At 45.0% G+C, this 19813-nt stretch overlaps 1 protein-coding gene across 1 annotated transcript; it reads right to left on the bottom strand.

Moving 5' to 3' along the window:
* Positions 1 to 4305: 4305 nt before the first annotated feature.
* LOC308473028 (cysteine-rich venom protein TEL1-like) lies at positions 4306 to 19468 on the bottom strand (the record flags this gene model as incomplete). Its single annotated transcript, XM_080998277.1, has 7 exons — positions 4306 to 4977; positions 5850 to 5938; positions 6027 to 6121; positions 8268 to 8413; positions 10729 to 10819; positions 14445 to 14552; positions 19214 to 19468. 7 exons carry the CDS (start codon positions 19466 to 19468, stop codon positions 4967 to 4969), a joined length of 795 nt encoding a protein of 264 aa, XP_080854403.1. The 3' UTR covers positions 4306 to 4966.
* Between the last annotated feature and the right edge of the window lie 345 nt (positions 19469 to 19813).

The raw sequence follows: 19813 nt of genomic DNA, 5'->3' as shown, positions 1-19813 counted from the left end.
TGATTGCAACTTGCAACTCATCGAGTTCATGCATCTAAAACTGATCAGGTACGCAAGAGCACCTCTTTACTTTCTGTTCCCTTCTCTTAACCTGGACCTTGCCCTGTTTCAGACACACGTAAATTCATGAGAGTCTGCCTTGGGGGGTCTAGACAACTTTTTATTTATGCGTCCAGCCGCCCCTTGACTAAACGCCAGTTCACAGCTGTGTTGCATAAAGCCATTGAGGCATGTGGGGGCAGCCCAACCCATTTTGCTGGGCGCTCCTTCCGCATTGGTGCTGCAACCTCAGTGGCAGTGGGTGGTCTCCCTCCTGAGTGCATTAATGCAATGGGTTGATGGCATTCTACTGCATATAAGGGATACATTCAACAGGGTCAGCAAGCACTAACTGATTCTCTGTAATAATTGTCTCCTAGGTACCACCCCCAAGTGGATGTGGATTTTCGGCCGCAGTATCAATAATTGGGCAGCTGCTCAGGCAGCCACCAGTTCCTTGGGAGAACATTTGGGCCTCCAACCAAAGGTTCACATCACCTGGTTTGGCCACTGTGGAATGTGATGGGATGCCGTCCTACCAAGATTGCTTCAGGAATTTGCGTTGCATGGTCTGCCAGATGCCGTCTTGTTCCACCTGGGTGAAAGCGACTTGGTCATGTGCAAGGGTATTGTGCTGGTAAAATCAGCAATCGTGGACTTGGAACAACTCCATGCCATGCACCCTAACATCACCATCCTATCGTTGGAACTCCTTCCACGTTTGCATTGGCCTTTATCCAGACTGAATTATGCAGTGGAAAAACTTAACAGGGCCATTCACTCGGCAATCTTGCGCCTCAGAGGCCACGTTGTGAAGCATCTGGACATTAAAACCAATAGACTGGAACTTTTCAGACCTGATGGAGTGCACCACACCACTCTGGGAAATAAACATTGGCTGGACAACATCAGGCGTGACCTACAGGATTGGTTGTTGGTTTGCTAGAGGGTTTTCTTTTCTTTTTTCAGATGTAGGTAGTCTTGGTGGCGAGACGCTGATTTTGCGGTCTCGGGTGGCGGTTTTAGGCCTTGGGTGGAATCCTTTAGTCTATCTTCCCTAAATAGGGGAGGAGCGTGAAGTGGTGACTCACCCCACCCCCACGTGGTGGCGATTCCAGGGTCCCCTCTTAAAGGGGTTTGTATATGGGAGTTACTGGCCATATACTGAAAGGTTGTCAGTGAACTCCCCTGCGTTGCAGGAATATGGGGTGGGCTGCCAGCATACACAAGCGTCTTGCTGTGCACCCTCCCATATCCCATTCACCCTGAGGAGCCCCAGTTCCCCCGGCTGGGGGGCTGGGAGGGATACATACCCAATGCCTAAGCCAAGGTCTTCCTACATCTGAAAGGTTTAATAAAGTTGTGGCCAATTTTTAATTCCATAACACACTGTTACGAGTCATTATTCCTTCTGGTGGTCTCTTGGGGCCGGGGGGGGGGGTCTCTGCCTGGGCACACAATTATGGAAACAAAGCCGGTTCACAAAGAGAAAAGAAAAGTCTCTGCATAATCAGGAGATTCCCCTGTCCTGCCGAAATGTTGCTTTCTGGATAAGGCATTTTTAATCTCTCACAAGTGTGTTTTAGTCAATATTTGTGTGATGTCAAAATGATGGCCTGACCTGGGACTGGCACTGCAGCCAGCTGGCAGTGTTGGGTGAGGAAGAGGCCTTCATGGCTCCTTCGCATGCTGGCGCTAGGCCCCAAAGGCTCAGCTCAGGCACGGCTTCCCTCCCTGCAGCTCTGGCCTTGATGAGGGAGCCTGTTGTGGGCGCCCTCGTTGAGCCCTCTCAAAAAATGTGCCCAGGGCCATCCCCCCCCAGCCCCCTCCACCCTCTGCAGCAGTTCCTTGTCAAATCTCCCTTTCTTTCCATATTGCCTTGCTTGTATTGAGTTGACTTTGCTAGTGACGTCATTGGTCACAGGACTAGACTAAATTGGCCCAACCTGGGGATTTTGCCAACCTCATAGCAATTGTTTCAGCTTTGGCATTAGGTTGACCTTAGGGTGGGTGGGTTGGTTGGTTGGTTGGTTGGTTGGTTGGAAGGGAGACTGTGGACTCTGCCTGCCCCTCCAAAGAAAGGTGTATCCTGTTAAGTGTCTGGGAGGAGGGGCTTCTGTCTGGACACCCAGGTGGGGGCTGGGCCAATGGTCTCACATCAGCAATCCCATCAGGACGATCCTATTTGATATACATTGGTACCTCCAGTTGTGCACGGGATCCATTCCGGAGCTCCGGTCAGATCCCAAGGGATTCGCAACCAGAGGTGCCTGTTCTGCACATGCGCATGGCGCGATAGAGTGCTTCTGTGCATGCGCGCGCAGCGAAACCCAGAAAAATACCTCTGGGTTTGCCACATGCGTAAACCGAAGGATACGCAACAGAGCTGTGTGTATCCAGAGGTACCACTGTATGTCATAGGACCTCCTCACAAAAGGTCAAGCACTTCAGGCACTGCCAGCAGACAGGTTGGCCATTAATGATTGTACCCAATGCCCATGCCAAACCTCTTGCATCTGTAATCAATAACATTATGGTATAACATTTGGCCAACAGTTTTGGGTTTTGTGTATTCCTTAATAATAAAGTCAGGTTGTGTGGAGATTTCTGTGCCTGGGTACACAAATCCTTTTGTAATGAAAAAATCAAGGTTAAAAACTGCAACCCTACCAAGCCAAAATGTTATCAGCCACTACCTTCCTTACATTTTTCTAAACTGGAAAGCAAAGTTGTCCACCTCACTGGTAACTTGTAACTCAGGCATCCCCAACCTTTGGCCCTCCAGATGTTTTGGACTATAATTCCCATCATCCCTGACCACTGGACCTGTTAGCTAGGGATCATGGGAGTTGTAGGCAAGAACATCTGGAGGGCAGCAGGTTGGGGATGCCTGTTCTAATTCAAGAACATTAACAAACAAGTTAAGAAGCACAGGTCCCAGTGCCAACTTTTGGAGGGCTCTGCTTTCCACATCCCTTCCCTGGGAGACATGTGCCATTGTTCCTGCTCTCTGCTTCATGTTACTTAGGACGTTCCTGGGCCACTTTGCCTCTTATCCCATGACTGCTAAGCTTACTCAGGAGTCTTTGGTGAGGTACTTTTGTTGAAAGCTTTTTTGAAGGCTAAATACACAATGCTAAGTGGATCACCTCTGTCTTGACACTCTCAAACAACTCTAAAAGGTCAGTAAGACCTTGGTTCTACTTCAGCAAGGCTTGCTCTTCTATATGCTTGGGTTCTTTTGTTCTTAACAATACTCTCCACTAGTTTCCACAGGACATGGCTAACTGCCATGATTTCCAGGATCCACACACGTCCCACATTTGCTCTAATAATTGGTGTTACATTGACCACTTTCCAATCCTCAGGTACGGAGATGGATGTTAGGGACCAGTTACATATTTTTGTTAGACGATCAACCATTTCAAACCTGAGTTCTCAGGTCAATGCAATCTGGACCTGATGATTTGTGTTTGTAATTTGTCAGTTAGGAAGTTGTAGCCAATAATATTTATGGCTTGTTTGCATCCCACCATGAGTTTCATGTGGTTTCTTTCTTCCTGTCTGAGTTCCAGTTGAGCCTGGGGTCATAAGCACCAAGCCATTGACAGTAAGTCCTAGCCCCTAAAGAAATGCTGCAATGGTGCCCCATTCTGGCCCATTTTTCTTTGATTTGGCACTCAGCATGCTCCTAATAAGGGATGCGGGTGACGCTGTGGGTTAAACCACAGAGCCTAGGACTTGCTGATCAGAAGGTCAGCGGTTCAAATCCCCGCGATGGGGTGAGCTCCCGTTGCTTGGTCCCCGCTCCTGCCAACCTAGCAGTTCAAAAGCACATCAAAGTACAATTAGATAAATAGGTACCACTCCGGCGGGAAGGTAAACGGTGTTTCCGTGCGCTGATCTGGTTCACCACAAGCGGCTTAGTCATGCTGGCCACATGACCCGGAAGCTGAACGCCAGCTCCCTCGGCCAGTAAAGCAAGATGAGCACCTCAACCCCAGAGTCGGCTACGACTGGACCTAATGGTCAGGGGTCCCTTTACCTTTACCCTATGCTCCTAATAACTCATACCATCGCTTGGCATTTAATTAGCTGCAGGATTTTACCCATGCTTGATTCTTTGTTCTTAAAAAGTAGGGAATTAAGAGTGATCATTGACAGCCATTAGTGAAGTTTGAGAATGCATTTATTTTGCAAGATTACTATCATTTTTTACAGCCGATGAAAAGCTATGATAGAAGGAAATTAAACTTAATAATGAATGTCTAATAGTTTGTTTAAAAGTTTATTGCAGCCACTTTCTAATTTTAAACATAAAATAAATAGGAATGCTATACTTAAGTTGAGTTCCACAACATACCACCTGATGATTACAATCACAATCTGAAGCAGTTATACAACAAATTTCTAGCTTACTGAACAATATTCTAAACAGTGGTTTGTGTGGAACTGAAATATAAAGCAATGTTAGAATGTGATGGGTAGAGATATATGTGCAATATTTGCAATATTTGCAATATTTAAACATTTAGCTTTGAAGTATTTGAAGCATTCTCTAAAACATAATAATAGTTTTTTTAAAAAATAAAATAAAGCTAAACCCAAAGTGGACACAGAGGTGGACATATTTCCGTCACTCTTTTTGCAAACAATTCTTGCAAATGCTCTTTTAAAAAAATCAATAGCATGCAAATGCACCAGTTTTAGAGGGGAGAGTTTCTTTTTAATGCTGAGTTTTCATGCTTTTCGGTGAAGAATGAAAGAATGACCCTCTGAAAATTAACCTTGTGGTACTCATGTGCACATGTTAAATAATTTCTGTCTGGCAGTGACAACTAGCTTGGCAATATTCAGCCAATATTCCCCCACTACATTTGAAGTGTTTTAGCATTTCCTTACAGCGGTCGTAAAAATCAACATGCCTTCATGGGTTGGCTGAAATAGATCAAACAGAAAGAAAAGTTAGATGCAAAAGGAGAAACAGAAAGCAAAACACACCTCCTTTTATCTGCCATTTACCTATCTCTTGACTCTGTGACTTCAGTCTTGCAACAGTCCAAGTGATTTATCGTTTTTTCATGCAAACTATTTTATGTCAGCGTTAGCACTGACGGTCACTAATTACCTAAAGAAGTCTTAACCTCCATCGTTCAGCCCGGACACTGAGGTCCAGCGCTGAGGGTCTTCTGCTGGTTCCCTCACTGCGAGGAGTGAGGTTACAGGGAACCAGACAGAGGGCCTTCTTGGTAGTGGTGCCGGCCCTGTGGAACGCCCTCCCATCAGATGTCAAGGAAATAGGCAAATATCCTATTTTTAAAAGACATCTGAAGGCAGCCCTGTTTAGGGAAACTTTTAATATTTGATGAATCATTGTATTTTAATATTCTGCTGGAAGCTGCCTAGAGTGGGTGGGGAAACCCAGACAGATGGGCGGGGTATAAATTATTGTTATTTTTTATTATTATTATTATTATTATTATTATTATTATTATTATTATTATTTTATTAACTGGTCAAGAGGCCCAGTTTATTTTAGGAAATTTGGTCATTTGCAATGATCTCCCAAAGGGCCTTGCTTAGAGTTCTGCTCCCCTGCAAAGTCTATTCCGAATAAAGCCTTATTTGTGGCAGTAAATAAATGCTGGGATTCACTCCCCAGGGCAGCTCTCAGCACCGGGTGGTGAGACAGCTATAGATGCCTCTTAGAAAGACCACTAGCATCCCATTCACAAAAGTTTTTGGAGCACTTAACTATATCTAACACAAATTTCAGGGTCCAGAGAAATTGCTTTATATAAGTAACTTACTGCACAGTTTATCCTCACAGTTGCCAGGGCACGCTTCGCACGATGGGCCTTCTTTGTAGGGTTCTGCTAGTTTGCCTTCTATGTTCCCTCTGAAATCACAGAGCCATAGTCAGAGCATGAAATGTGGGCTCTCATGGAGGGAAAATTAAGAACACTGTATTCAAAACTAATAGTTACCCAGGGCAGAAATGGCACAGGTAGAAATAAGGGGAGGCACTTTCTGGGCAGTGAACAAGGGCACATCCAACTTCATGTGAGCTGTACCAAATGAGCTATGGGCATAAGAGGGGAAACACATCAAACCAGGAAACCATATAGAATTACATTTGAACACTGAGCACTTTAAGATATGAAAAGATTAACTTTCTGCACTTAAAAAGAAAAGGCAAAAAACCCCATTTCCAATATGGGTTCCATACGCCCGGGTTTTCCCGGATGTTTACAAAGGGAGCCATTTTTTCTGCCCGGAGACCATTTTCTAGAGTAAAATTGCAGCAAATTTGGCAGCCCTAGAAAATATGCATTTTCAGCCCTAAACATTTACACTGTTTCCATCTCTGCGTACATATAAAACTATCACACTTCTTTAGATACACAACAGAGCAACACATCTGATTCTCAACTGCCAAATCCATTCTGCAAGGAAGAAAATACCCTTGCCATTAAAGTCTCGGATATATAGGGTTTAAAATATTAAGTAATGTTTCCTTGTTGAGACAAAAAGGAAGGAAGGAAGGAAGGAAAGGTGGTGATTTGATGGGAGTTGGCAGTCATATGAAAATTTAGGGTGCCTTGTTTTATGGGATGAAACTTACTTTTTGCAAATTTATTCAGTGAGGGATCTTAAAAATATGTTTTTGGGTGTGAGGAATTCAAAGTTGCTATTATTTTTCTTATTGGACAACATTTAGCTTGGTAAGTCTACATTTGATGAAGAAGCACATAAATTGTTTTTGAAAAACCAAGAGATTTTAATTTTATGTTCTGAAAATGTCAAGTAATGCTAAATAATAAAAATAAGTGTGTGTGTGTGTGTGTGTGTGTATCTATCTATCTATCTATCTATCTATCTATGAATGAGAGAGAGAATATAGGAATAATAACTGCAAGCAGGCAATCTTTTTTTTAACAATTTCTATGCAATTTCACACACATTTTACTTCCCAATCAAAACTAAATTATCTTAATTTAACCCAAATATCTTTTGAATTCCCAAGTCACGATACAACTTTTTAGCACACCTCATTTTTGGAATTTGAAAGATGAAAAATCCAACATGCCGTAACTGTGATATGTTGCAGTTTGAGAGAAAAGACCAAAGATTTGGAAAAATGAATAAATCATGACTAAAAATAAATCTTGCATAAGGCAAGGTTGAATGGCCATCTGCCATGGGTGCTTTTGTTGAGATTGACTAGATGACCCTCAGTGTCCCTTCCAACTCTACAATTCTGTGAGGACACATAAAAGGGGAGGGAGAAGCATGCAGCGTGCTTAAGCAGTGGTGGCTGGGTGAACGTGGATGGGAACACCACGATTGTCGGTAAAGGGCAGAATAATGATATACCCTAGGCAGAAAGAGCAGAGCTAGAACAAAGCAGGGAACTGCATCAAACACAGAAGAGGGGGAAATGGAACAAGGTCACCCAATCACTGATATGGAAGAGCATGTAAAGCAAAACTTTAAAAATGTATTAGTCTCAGGGGAGAAGACACCAGTCCTGAAAGACCTACACTGGCTCCCAGTACGTTTCCAAGCACAGTTCAAAGTGTTGGTGCTGACCTTTAAAGCCCTAAATGGCCTCAGTCCTGTATACCTGAAGGAGCATCTCCACCCCCGTCGTTCTGCCTGGACACGGAGGTCCAGCGCCGAGGGCCTTCTGGCAGTTCCCTCATTGCGAGAAGTGAGGTTACAGGGAACCAGACAGAGGGCCTTCTCGGTAGTGGCGCCCACCCTGTGGAACACCCTCCCTTCAGATGTGAAGGAAATAAGCAGCTATCCTATCTTCAAAAGACATCTGAAGGCAGCCCTGTTCAGGGAAACTTTTTATATTTAATGCTGTATTGTTTTTAACACTTGATTGGGAGCCGCCCAGAGTGGCTTGAGAAACTCAGCCAGATGCGTGGGGTATAAATAAATTATTATTATTATTATTATGAAGCAAAGTGTAGGAAATCAGCCTGCTGCTTCTGCTGGTGGCCTGGCTCTCAGAGCCCTCCTGCCCCCCTGTGCCCCCCACAGAGAGGGCCGAATGGCACAGCACGAACAGAACATAGTTCACAGCCTACGCATATTACCAAAGCTTCACACAGGTAGAATAACAGAATCATTACTCAAACAACAAATATTCTGTACATTATTTTTATTCCCAAAAGACCGTCTTGCATCCTAGATTCATTGGGTGTTTCTGTTTGTACCTGAGTATAGCTACGAATGATTCCTTCCCTATCAGTTGGCAAACTGCCGAACTTGAAGTACTGCTGTGTGCTGGCCCAGGCTTCAATCATGTCTCCCCAGGGCATGGCGGTCTCTGTTTGCGACAGAGTCTCACTGCAGGTCACATCTGCAAGAAGAAGGAATGTCGTTGCAAACTCTGGGCTCATCCAGGCTTGCCCGTGCACCCCCACCCCGCCCCTCACCTGATCTTTACCGCTGAATCAGAGCAAACATCAATCGGATTTTCTCTTATTTATTGCTAAAGTGGGAGTTTTCCTGGGGCAATGGCAAAACCGCTTGAGCCCATGCTTAGAAAGGACAAGCAGGAAAATGCTTGGATCCAGCTTTCTAGGCACATGATAAGCCCAAGTCTGGGTGAGCCCTCTGTTTTGCTTGGCGCAGATTCGTTAAGATTAGCCACAAAACTGACCCTAGAATTTGGACATGTACAGACATTTTGGTTGTGTGTGTGTGCACACGCGCACGCACACCCATCCACCCACCCACCGTTTACTCTGATTCCAGTGCATTTGCATCCCTGGTTTGGGAAGGGGTATACACATGACTGGGATGCGGGTGGCGCTGTGGGTTAAACCACAGAGCCTAGGACTTGCTGATCAGAAGGTTGGCGGTTCGAATCCCCATGACAGGGTGAGCTCCCGTTGCTCGGTCCCTGCTCCTGCCAACCTAGCAGTTCGAAAGCACGTCAAAGTGCAAGTAGATAAATAGGTACCGCTCCAGCGGGAAGGTAAACAGCGTTTCTGTGCGCTGCTCTGGTTTGCCAGAAGCGGCTTAGTCATGCTGGCCACATGACCCAGAAGCTGTACGCCGGCTCCCTCAGCCAATAAAGCGAGATGAGCGCCGCAACCCCAGAGTCAGTCACGACTGGACTAATGGTCAGGGGTACCTTTACCTTTACCTTTATACACATGACTGCAATCCATATTTATCCTGCTGCATTTATGAAATACTGCATTTTGATGTGTGTCCCCCCCCCCAACTGACTTCAATCTGAACTGAAAGAATGAGCTAGCTGTGTTTCAATGCACACACAGCCATAGACCATAGCCAAAAGTTACATATATTGTAGACAAAATAATAATAAAAAATTGTCCAGTAGCACCTTAGAGACCAACTAAGTTTGTTGTAGAGATATGCATCCACTTTGGATAAAGCCCAAATACCAAATTGCAGCCGCCTGCTTTGGCGGTATTTGAACCTCCCCCCAAATGGTGCTGGTCCTCCCCAAAATGATCCAAAGTGGAGCTGGCTGGACACACAGCTTGAGAGTGTTTCAGAGATTCAAAAGTCAAGGTTGCACCATCAGAGCAGCTGATGGGAGGAGAGTGCACCCACCCAAGCTGAGCAAACTTGGAGTCTCTCTAGCTATTTAATGGGATATCATGTTGTCTTGATTGTTTCCCGGCCACTTGATAGCTGCCCCAAAGTTTCACCAAAGCAAGCCTTTGACTCAATCCGAAATTGTTCCCTGAATCCATCTAAGAGGAATTGGACTCCTTTCTAAAGTACTGAGACTGGAACCAAACTGATTTTTCCCCCTGTGTACACACCTAATAAATAGTAACCCAATGTATTTAAACTGCGGCCACATGTTTGATTAAATGCCATTAAAAATACAATTATGTGTGGGAGGGGATGCCATTACCCAAGTTCTTCTCAATCTTTCCAATGTCTCGGCATCCATTGATCAGAACACCAGAAGCTAGAAGCTCATTTCTTTGCTACTGAGGACCAAACTAGAAGTCCAAATGTCTCATTAGCAAACATGCCTATGTTTGGATCCAGATTTCTGGAACTTCTGGGGGGCAGGGAGTAGTCACTGGAATTGAGGAGATCGAACACTGGGATTTATTTTAGAGGCATAACACTGAAAATGCTCATGTGTGGAGGGAGGTGCACAAAATCGTGCAAAAACCAGATCTGTCCCCTGCCCAGTATGCATTAACACCCAGTGGGGACACAGCCCTTGTCTCCCTCCTGAACATAGGATGAAACTCTATGTGACTTGTGAGGAGATATGTAACTGCCTGCCATTGAAGAGCTATTGTGAGGGGGTTGCTTCCCCTTTCTCCCTCAGGCCATTTTCTGCTCAAAATCCCCCCCTCCAAAGAACTGTTTCCCCTTGGTGGCTAGCACACTTTTTATTTGTTGTTTAGTCGTGTCCAGCTCTTCGTGACCCCATGGACCAGAGCACTCCTTCATGGATCACTGCCTTGTTGTGGCAAAGGGGCTTGAATAACTCAGAGAAGCTATGAGCTAGGCCATGAAGCGCCACCCAAAACGGACAGGTCATAGTGGAGAGTTTTGACTAAACGTGATCCACCTGGAACAGGAACCGGCAAGCCACTCCAGGATCCCTGCCAAGAAAACTCCATAGACTTTTTATTTAGAAAGTATAAAAGAGATGTCTAGTTGACTTACCACCCAATTTTCGGTCCTCTTGGGGACTGTTTCTAAATTGACATTTCGAAGCGTATTTTTTAGCACTAGCAGCAGCCTTCTCACTCCACGTCTTTTCAAAGTAAACAAGAGAGAGAGAGAATACATTGTTACTACTACTACCACTACTATTTATAAGATTTATTTCCCACTCTTAGCTGTAAGGTCCCAGGGCAGGTTAAAGGTAAAGGTAAAGGACCCCTGATCCTTAGGTCCCAGTCGTGGCCGACTCTGGGGTTGCTGCGCTCATCTCGCTTTACTGGCCGAGGAAGCAGGCGTACAGCTTCTGGGTCATGTGGCCAGCATGACTAAGCCGCTTTTGGCGAACCAGAGCAGTGCATGGAAACACTGTTTACCTTCCCGCCAGAGGAAGGTATTTATCTACTTGCACTTTGACGTGCTTTTGAACTGCTAGGTGGGCAGGAGCAGGGGCCAAGCAACGGGAGCTCACCCCATCACGGGGGATTCGAACTGCCAACCTTCTGATCGGCAAGCCCTAGGCTCTGTGGTTTAGACCACAGCACCACCCGTGTGTAAAAAACACAGTACATACTAAAATAGGTTTAAACAATTTACAATCGGAAGAATAGTGTGGGTCCTAAAATATATCTTATCTGAGGTGTGTCTTCAGCATAAGATAAAAGCTATACAGTAGAACCTCTACTTACGAGCACCTCTACTTGGGCCCGATCCAAGTTGCGACCGTGGCCAACCCAGAAGTAAACGCAGGGTTTGCCATGATTCACGCACGCGCAGAAGCAGCTTCTGCCATTTGCGCACATGCGCAGAAGCGCGCTGCCAACGAATGTGCCTGCGCACAACGACGCTTCTACCAGCAACCCGGATCAACTTACGGACGGACCTCCGGAATGGATTACGTCTGTAAGTAGAGGTTCCATTGTACAGTGACGGTGCCAGGTCAACTCTGTGGGTGAGGAATAGCACAGCTTAGCGGCCGCAAAAGGAATGGCCTCATATCTGCTCAAACTGGCAGGCTGCAGAGAAAGCCTGGAGACATGCTCATACGCGACAGGGAAAATCCTACCAGTCAGGCAACTGGTGGGGAATGGGGATTAGATCTGTACTCCCAGCTCTCCTTCAAAAGCAGGAGACTAGCTTTCTTTCTTTTTTAAAATGTGGGGTTGCACAGATCTGGCTGCAGAGTTGGAGAAGGGAACCCCACTTGTACCCATTGGTACCTGTGGGGCAGAGGTGGAGCTAGCTGCTCTGGCACCCGGAGCGGTGCACATGCTGTGCACCCGGGGGCAGGGTAAGCGTCCCAGGGGCAGGACGGCGATGTCACCCCCCTCAAGGATGACACCTGGGGCGGTTCACACTCACCGCACCCCCTTCCTCCACCAGTGCTGTGGGGGTCCCTATTCAGATGGGATGCATCCATGCAAGCCCCACATGGATCCACCTTCCCCCTTGCTGGAATGGAATCAAAGCATTAAGCACCAAATACTGAATGAAGAGGGATGCAGGTGGTGCTGTGGTCTATACCACTGAGCCTTGGGCTTGCCAATCGGAAGGTCGGCAGTTCAAATCCCCACGATGGGGTGAGCTCCCATTGCTCAGTCCCTGCTCCTGCCAACCTAGCAGTTCGAAAGCACGTCAAAGTGCAAGTAGATAAATAGGTACCGCTCCGGCGGGAAGGTAAACAGCGTTTCCGTGCACTGCTCTGGTTTCGCCAGAAGCGGCTTAGTCATGCTGGCCACACGACCCAGAAAAACTGTCTGTGGACAAACATCAGCTCCCTCGGCCATGGGGATGAGCGCCACAACCCCAGAGTCATTCGCAACTGGACTTAACTGTCAGTGGTCCTTTACTTTTACCTTTTTACTGAATGAAGATAGTAGGCAGGTCCTTTCCCTTAAACCGCTTAAATCCCAATCATTTTATAATTTCGCTGAGTGTGATACAGTTGAGGCTTTGAAGTCACACTTATTTTAGTGGAAGAGAATTAAGCACCCTAAATGCAAGTTCATTGCCCCACACAGCAGAGCAGGGGGCTGGACCGACCTGCACAGTCAGCTTTACAGCTTCCATCCAGCTCACACATGTCTCCAATAAAAAGCTGCATCATGGGGACAGAAGCAGAAATTGGAACCTCAAAGGCTGTTTGAGTTTCATAAAACAGCGAACCGCCGTCCCCAGCACACTGGTGAATCTGCTATCAAGATTGTTAAGGCTGGCACAATATTTTGCTGGAAGATTGGGAAAGGTTATGGAAAATTGATTTAAAATTTACAGATTGTTCTCTATTGAGAGAAAATTACATGAAAATGATGTATAGATGGTACATAACACCAGTACAATTAAGGAAAATGTACAAAACTGGCTCAAACTTATGCTGGAAATGCAAGGAAAAAGAAGGGACTTTTTACCATATGTGGTGGGGTTGCAGTAAAATCAACATGTTTTGGGAAATGATATACAATGAGCTAAAGAAAATGTTCCATTTAACATTTGTGAAAAAGCCTGAAGCTTTCTTATTAGGGATAGTGGGGAAAGACCTGCCAAAGAAATTAAAAAATATTTTTATGTATGCGACAACGGCAGCAAGAGTCTTAATAGCACAAGGATGGAAGAATGAGGAAATCCTGACGAAAGAACTGTGGCAAGAAAAACTGATGGACTATGCAGAATTGGCAAAACTGACACACAAACTACGTGATAAGGATAACTGTGACTTCAAAGACGAATGGGAACCTTTTATGAAATATTTGAAGAAGCAACAAAATGAACTGGACTTTTTTGGCAAGTTTTGAATAAACATTCACAAACTTTTTATTGTAATATATAGAGGGGGATAGTTTTGGATGCAGAGCAAGCTCCGATCTGCTGTGCTACGCACATACCGCTTTACATGCTGCTAACCCTACACTGCTCCTTGTGTGACTTGCAGCACGTGCCCAAGGTGTCTGGGTTGTGTTCCCACTCACTTTGTAGAAAAAGAGGACGCCACTTGCTGGGCTACATGCATGACTTTGCACCATGCATTCACCCCAGCTAGTGTGTTAAGTATAGTAGTTTAATTTGCAGAAATGGAAACGCAAAAATGAATACTGCTGTGTGTTTACAGAAAGCACTTTGTGTTTCGACTGGATCAACAGTGTTAGGACACAGTGTTAGGAAGCTGCTATAAACACTGTGGTGAGAGAAGGGTTTCGAATTTTCTCTGAACGTTGCCAGCAGGACAATGTTAATGCTCCTTCTCTGAATGAAGAAGATAGAGAGGTCTCTCTAAATGCAGAAAGAGAGAGTGCAGTGCAGTGCAGCAGTAAATGGGCTCTCTGAGTGGAGCAGAGAGAAAGACTGAAACAGATGCTGGATTTCTTAAAGTACCTGCGTGGCCTATATAATAAAGTACAGGCTGAGCACAAAGCTGAAAGTGGGAGCTGTGCTTGGCTAAGCATATGTTTTGCATATTCTACTTTTATCATCTGTTCCGCAAGGAAAGCTTTTGAATATTCAATGAGTGCCTGGTGATGCTTTAATTCCTAACAGTGCCCCATATGGGATAAGCACATCACCCTGAGATCAATCCATGCCTAGCTGACAGGGCCTCCAGGTTTGAGAACATGTCACATGCTCAGTGTCCATTATCTCCTGTTTTCAAACTTAAGTCCCAAACGCCATAAAATGGAAGAGAGGAGGAAAGAAGCTTTGCTTGCAATGCCACAGTGAGGACTTACCATTTTCAGCATGTTGCTGGCAGAAGGTATCACCTCCCTCCTAAGATTATTGATTTGTTCAATAATTTCCATCTGCAGCTTTTCATTGATCTCAGTCACTTGGGGTTGCTGACATTAAAAGGGGGGGGGGGGAGTGTGTCTGAGATTTCTTAAGATTTGAAAAATTACGCTTCCATTTGTCATGAGCCTAAAATACAGCAACATAGCTAATGTATCAATAGAACACAACAGAATGCTTAATCCTCATCTTTGATATTGTCTGTATCAGGGGACAGCAAACTTTTTTTGGAGGGGGCCAGTTCAACGTCCCCCAGACGGGCTGGACCGTGCATGCGTGCACGCACATGGGCACATGCACATGCGTGCATGCACACCTGGCATAGGGGGCTTCTCCCTCCCCCTCTCTTCCCCAGCCCCTCCCCTCCCCCTGCCTATCTATGGTGCTGCCGGCGCAAGGGCTGGCTGGCTCTGGAGAGGCGCTGCCCAAAATGGCCCTCAGCCAGCTCAGCCCAGCCCCCTTCCTCCTTTACGCAGGGCAGGGAGAAGCCAGGAGGAGGGAGGAGGCAACCCCACGGTGTGTGAGAGGGAGAGAGGGGGAGAAATGGCGCCCTCAGAAAATTGTGGCGCAGGGGGAAAAAACAAAAAAATTAACGAAGGAATCCACACAATCCATGGACCATCTGCGGGCCGGATCCTGAGGGTAATTGGGCCGGATCTGGCCCTCGGGCCTTAGTTTGCCGACCCCTGCAGAGTCTGTATCACTAGAAATCTAACCCAACCCAGCTGCATATGAGGACAAGTCATAAAAGGAAAGAACTGAACTCTCCCTAGGGCTGTGAAGCAAGGCAAGGAAGTGAATTTGCAGGAAGTGAATTTGAGGGCAATTGAATACTGAACCCTGGCAACTGGAATGGTTGCTTGAGAAGCTTTGGCAAAACAAAAAACAACACTCTCAAACCAGCAAAGTCCCCAGCTAAAGGGTGCAGGAGGTATTCATTGAGTTCACCTTTTAGTGTGCTTCTGCCTAATTTGCACTTCTTGAGGCAGGTAAAAGGTGCTAAAATGGAATTTGAGGAGCGCATTGCTAGAAACATTAAGACCAACAACAAAACATTTATAGCAGGAGGTCCTTGGATGACCAGGGAGTCAAAGGTGAGCTAAAGGGGGATAAGGAGATTGCAGAGAAGCCAAACGAAATCTTTTTATCTGTCTTCACAGCGGAAGTGTGGGGCTTTTCTTATTGCATGCAAAGATGCTCTCGTCTTCTTTTTGTTTAAATTTTTTGCTTCCCATTCCCCTGATTAACACATGCTCAGTTTGCTTGGGCAAAACTCAACAGGCCTAGTGAGTGCTCTGTGCATGGCCTAGGATGCTTTGTGATTTGCTGAGGTTCTGCGGCAGAGGATGACCAAGGACTCAGACAAGTGGATGTGGGAACAGTTCCCCAGAGGCAGAAACTTAGAAAAACTACTGCCTCAGAGTAAATGATGTCCTCACAGCTATGCCACTGAAAAAGCCTGCAAGCATTGCATGGGTATTTTTCCTCTTAGTTTCATGCCTTCTACCACCTCTCTTACGCATTCTTAAATCTTTGAAGAAGAAGAAGAGTTTGGATTTGATATCCCGCTTTATCACTACCCTAAGGAGTCTCATAGCAGCTAACATTCTCCTTTCCCTTCCTCCCCCACAACAAACACTCTGTGAGATGAGTGGGGCTGAGAGACTTCAGAGAAGTGTGACTAGCCCAAGGTCACCCAGCAGCTGCAGGTGGAGGAGTGGAGACATGAACCCGGTTCCCCAGATTACGAATCTACTGCTCTTAACCACTACACCAAAATTGCATAGAAATAGTGTTAAGATCAGTAAGAAACACGGAAGTGTAGTCTGGAACTCAAAGTAACTGCAGATCCCTGGCCAAGCCATGCCTGACAGATGTAGTCTAAGATTTATAATCTTAAAGACACTTGCCTCTCCTAGGGACTGTTGCAGCATAGCAGCCAATGGCAGCAAGTACAGCTGGAAGAAGCATTTCTGGGGAAGCAAAAACAATCAGCAAATGTGATTAGAACCTTTTGTTTTTTGACATCTAATGCAAGTCTGTATTTAGAAGCAAATCCCACTGAATTCAATAGGACCAGCTTCATAGTAAGTATGCTTAGAAGCGAATCCTTGAGGTGGATTCATACAAAATTTTGTCACGCTCTGAGGGCACATCCACCATTATCAAGTCACCAATCAACTGTCTTTTCTGGAAAACCCTTCTGATAGCAAGAAGAATGAAGTAAACATCTTTGACCACAGTTGTCTATGTTTTTCTATCAACAGAAAATTCAGTTAGAAGCTCCTTATACATGAAATATTTGTTGTTATATTTTCGTCTTCTTTTTCTTTGGCGATCACGTGCAGGAGGATTGTCTTCCATGAATATGGTCTTAACAGTTATATTTATATTATATTTAGGGACAGGAGATACAAATATAGTTTATTTATAGTTGACCACAAATAAAAAGTTACAGAATGTAAAATGTATAGGAACATTAAACAGAGAAAAGAGAGAGAAAGCAATCATAGATTGTTGAAAGAAAATGGCAATATTTAGACATTATGCAACTTGCTTAGTAATTAGACTCCCCCAATGAAATGATAAAAATGAATCTGAAGGTTGTCTTGGGAAGGACGGTGTAAGACAGGCTTCCTCAACCTCGGCCCTCCAGATATTTTGAGACTACAGTTCCCATCATCCCTGACCACTGGTCCTGCTAGCTAGGGATCCTGGGAGTTGTAGGTCAAAAACATCTGGAAGGCTGAGGTTGAGGAAGCCTGGTGTAAGGTTACTTATCTTAGGACTCATCCACACTTAGCTTTGCTCCACACTTTCTAGGCTCAGGAACTCTGCAGAAAACCTGATTGTCATTTGCTCAGATTCAGTGGGAAAACATATGTTTTCCCAGGGAAAACACCAGGACAACAACAACAAACCTCCCACTTGGACACAGGCCTGAAAAGCCGGGACCTTTGCCTAGGAAGCACGGAGCAAGAGGAAGTGTGGTTGAGCCCACAATTCCTCTAAACTCCTAATGAAGGCTGCACTTGGAAAGTACCAATATCACTTTTTGCTTGTCCACACTTCTGCTTGTTCCAATCACAGAGAGCACAGGACTGAGCGGCTTTTCACTTTTCTCACTGCCTCCCATGGGAAAACCTGGTGTTTACCACTGAATTGGAGCAAACGCCAGTCTGCGGACAAACCAGTTGATGTTTGTTCCCATTCAGCAGCAGAACAAGCAGAAGTGTGGACAAGTGATGTATCAGAAGAAGTGGGCCAAGGATGCCTCTGCTCAGCCCAACGACCCCAGAGCCCAGCCTCAGGCAATGGTGGGGGGAGTTGAGGGGTAGCGATAAAGCTTTCCATAATCTGTATTTATGAAAAGATAGCTAGTTCCAATAAGGCACGCCGTTCTTAAAACCCAGTGATTGGGAAGAGCCAGGCTGCTGGAGCAGCCATGCCATACAGTTCTTGCAGGCTCTGGTTGACAATATATAGCTCTGGTTGACAATACGCAAGTAAGGAAGAGAAAGCTCAACTGAAATAACTTTCAGTTTCATTATAAAGGCAGATTTATAAGAATCCATCACCACATGGAACACAAAGGATTTGGGAGGACATAAAGGCAGTAACGAAGCCCCAAGTGAATGGAACATGCTTTCAGATTAAAATCAGTATACCAGCAACACATATACACATGCCAAACATAAACCTAAGAAATTAAAATTGAACTGGAATAATGACATTATATAGGAATTTTAAAAGACATTGACAGACCATTGCTTTAGGAAGCAGATTTTCTTCTATTTCTCCCCCTGAATAAAGGCTTTTTTACATTACCTTTTGCAGTTCTTTTTGGGTACTTGGACAGGCTGCAGCAGTTACATCTAAATTGCAATGGGGCGGTGTATTCATATATATAGCAGGAAGACTTCCTGCTTTGTAAATGAGTACTACAAAAAACAATATTCAACATCAAGCTGCATTTCCTTAAAGTCTTGTATTTTCTTAGGAAGTATGTGGCTGATATGCTGCCAGCTCAACTTTGATGGTCCATAGATTTTGTTTGCTTTTGAGTTATATTAAGATGCCACACAAAATACAATTATTTTCACCAACCACAGTTTTCTACAGTGAACAGAATTTCAAAATACCAAGTGGGAACACAAATGGTATGAATCCTACTCAGGCCTCTAGTAGCCTAAGAACAGGAATTTTGAAGTGCTGTGGAGGCTCTCATGTTGAGGTGGAAGGTTTCAGGAGCTGGGAAAGGAATTCTCTCTCTCTCTCTCTCTCTCCCTCTCTCCCATCTTCTTGAAAACTTCCTTGGCTATGATACTATTAGGAGCTCAAAATGAGGTTTGATTATTGCCACATAGCAAGTGAGGGACAATTCTGGAGTGGGAAAGAGGAAAAATGTCCCTTTACCTTTCCTATCACTCTTTATAGATCTGGAAAGAGAACCTTTTTTAGTACACATCCTCCTGACCCTAATCCCCACTACAGAACAATATTAGCTTGTAGGAGTTGAAGCAGGCCAATTCCTGCTCTCTTTCTCACCCCCTAGAAATATATTCAACTGAACCATTACTCAGGTTATTACAAGAATAATCCAAATTTGAACCTTCAACTCCTCACCCAGAGGCAAATGCCCACTCCTACCAAAACCTTTTTGCCTAGGGGTCATATACAACCCCCTCCAGCCACTTATGTGGTTGCATGCCTTTCCTATACTGAAAACAATGGACATATTGAGGTGGTTGGTTAGCTCCAGAAGGGGCTGGGCCATATTTGTGCAGTTGGTGGCAAAGCCACACCTCTGAGCACACCACAGTCTATTCCCAACCCCAGCCTTCTCCTCCAGATGTCGTGCTTGCATTGAATCACAGAGATGCTTGTCTGAGCTGGTCTTCCATTCACTGTGCAAACAACCATCTTCAGCTTGGGAAATGAAGAGGTTGTCAGGAACCTTCTCCATAATTGTGTTTTGCATCAGAGGAAATGTTTCCCCCCAGCTTCATGTAGCAGAAGAGGATGAGTTTCCAGTTAACATCTCACCAGATGGCAATGGATCACTCACCATGAAAACCACACACACACTCAAACATGTGAATCAAAGCCTAACTTAGAAAGAGTGTGACCACTTTTGTTTGCTGCTACCCTCTGTTTCTGTTTTGGATACACTACTGCCTGTTTAGAGTTATTAAGAAATTACAACAGGGATCTAAAGCATAGTATGGGAAGGATTCACATGCAAATCTAAAAAAAGAAGGGCATTGATTCATTCTAGTCATGTGTTTCTAAACTTGCATGTGTAAAGTCA

Source organism: Podarcis pityusensis, assembly GCF_964106645.2.
Source record: "Podarcis pityusensis genome assembly, chromosome: 3".
In the NCBI taxonomy this organism is placed as follows: domain Eukaryota; kingdom Metazoa; phylum Chordata; class Lepidosauria; order Squamata; family Lacertidae; genus Podarcis; species Podarcis pityusensis.
The sequence above is the reverse complement of the archived record's forward strand: the minus strand, read 5'-3'. Positions and strand labels throughout refer to the sequence as shown.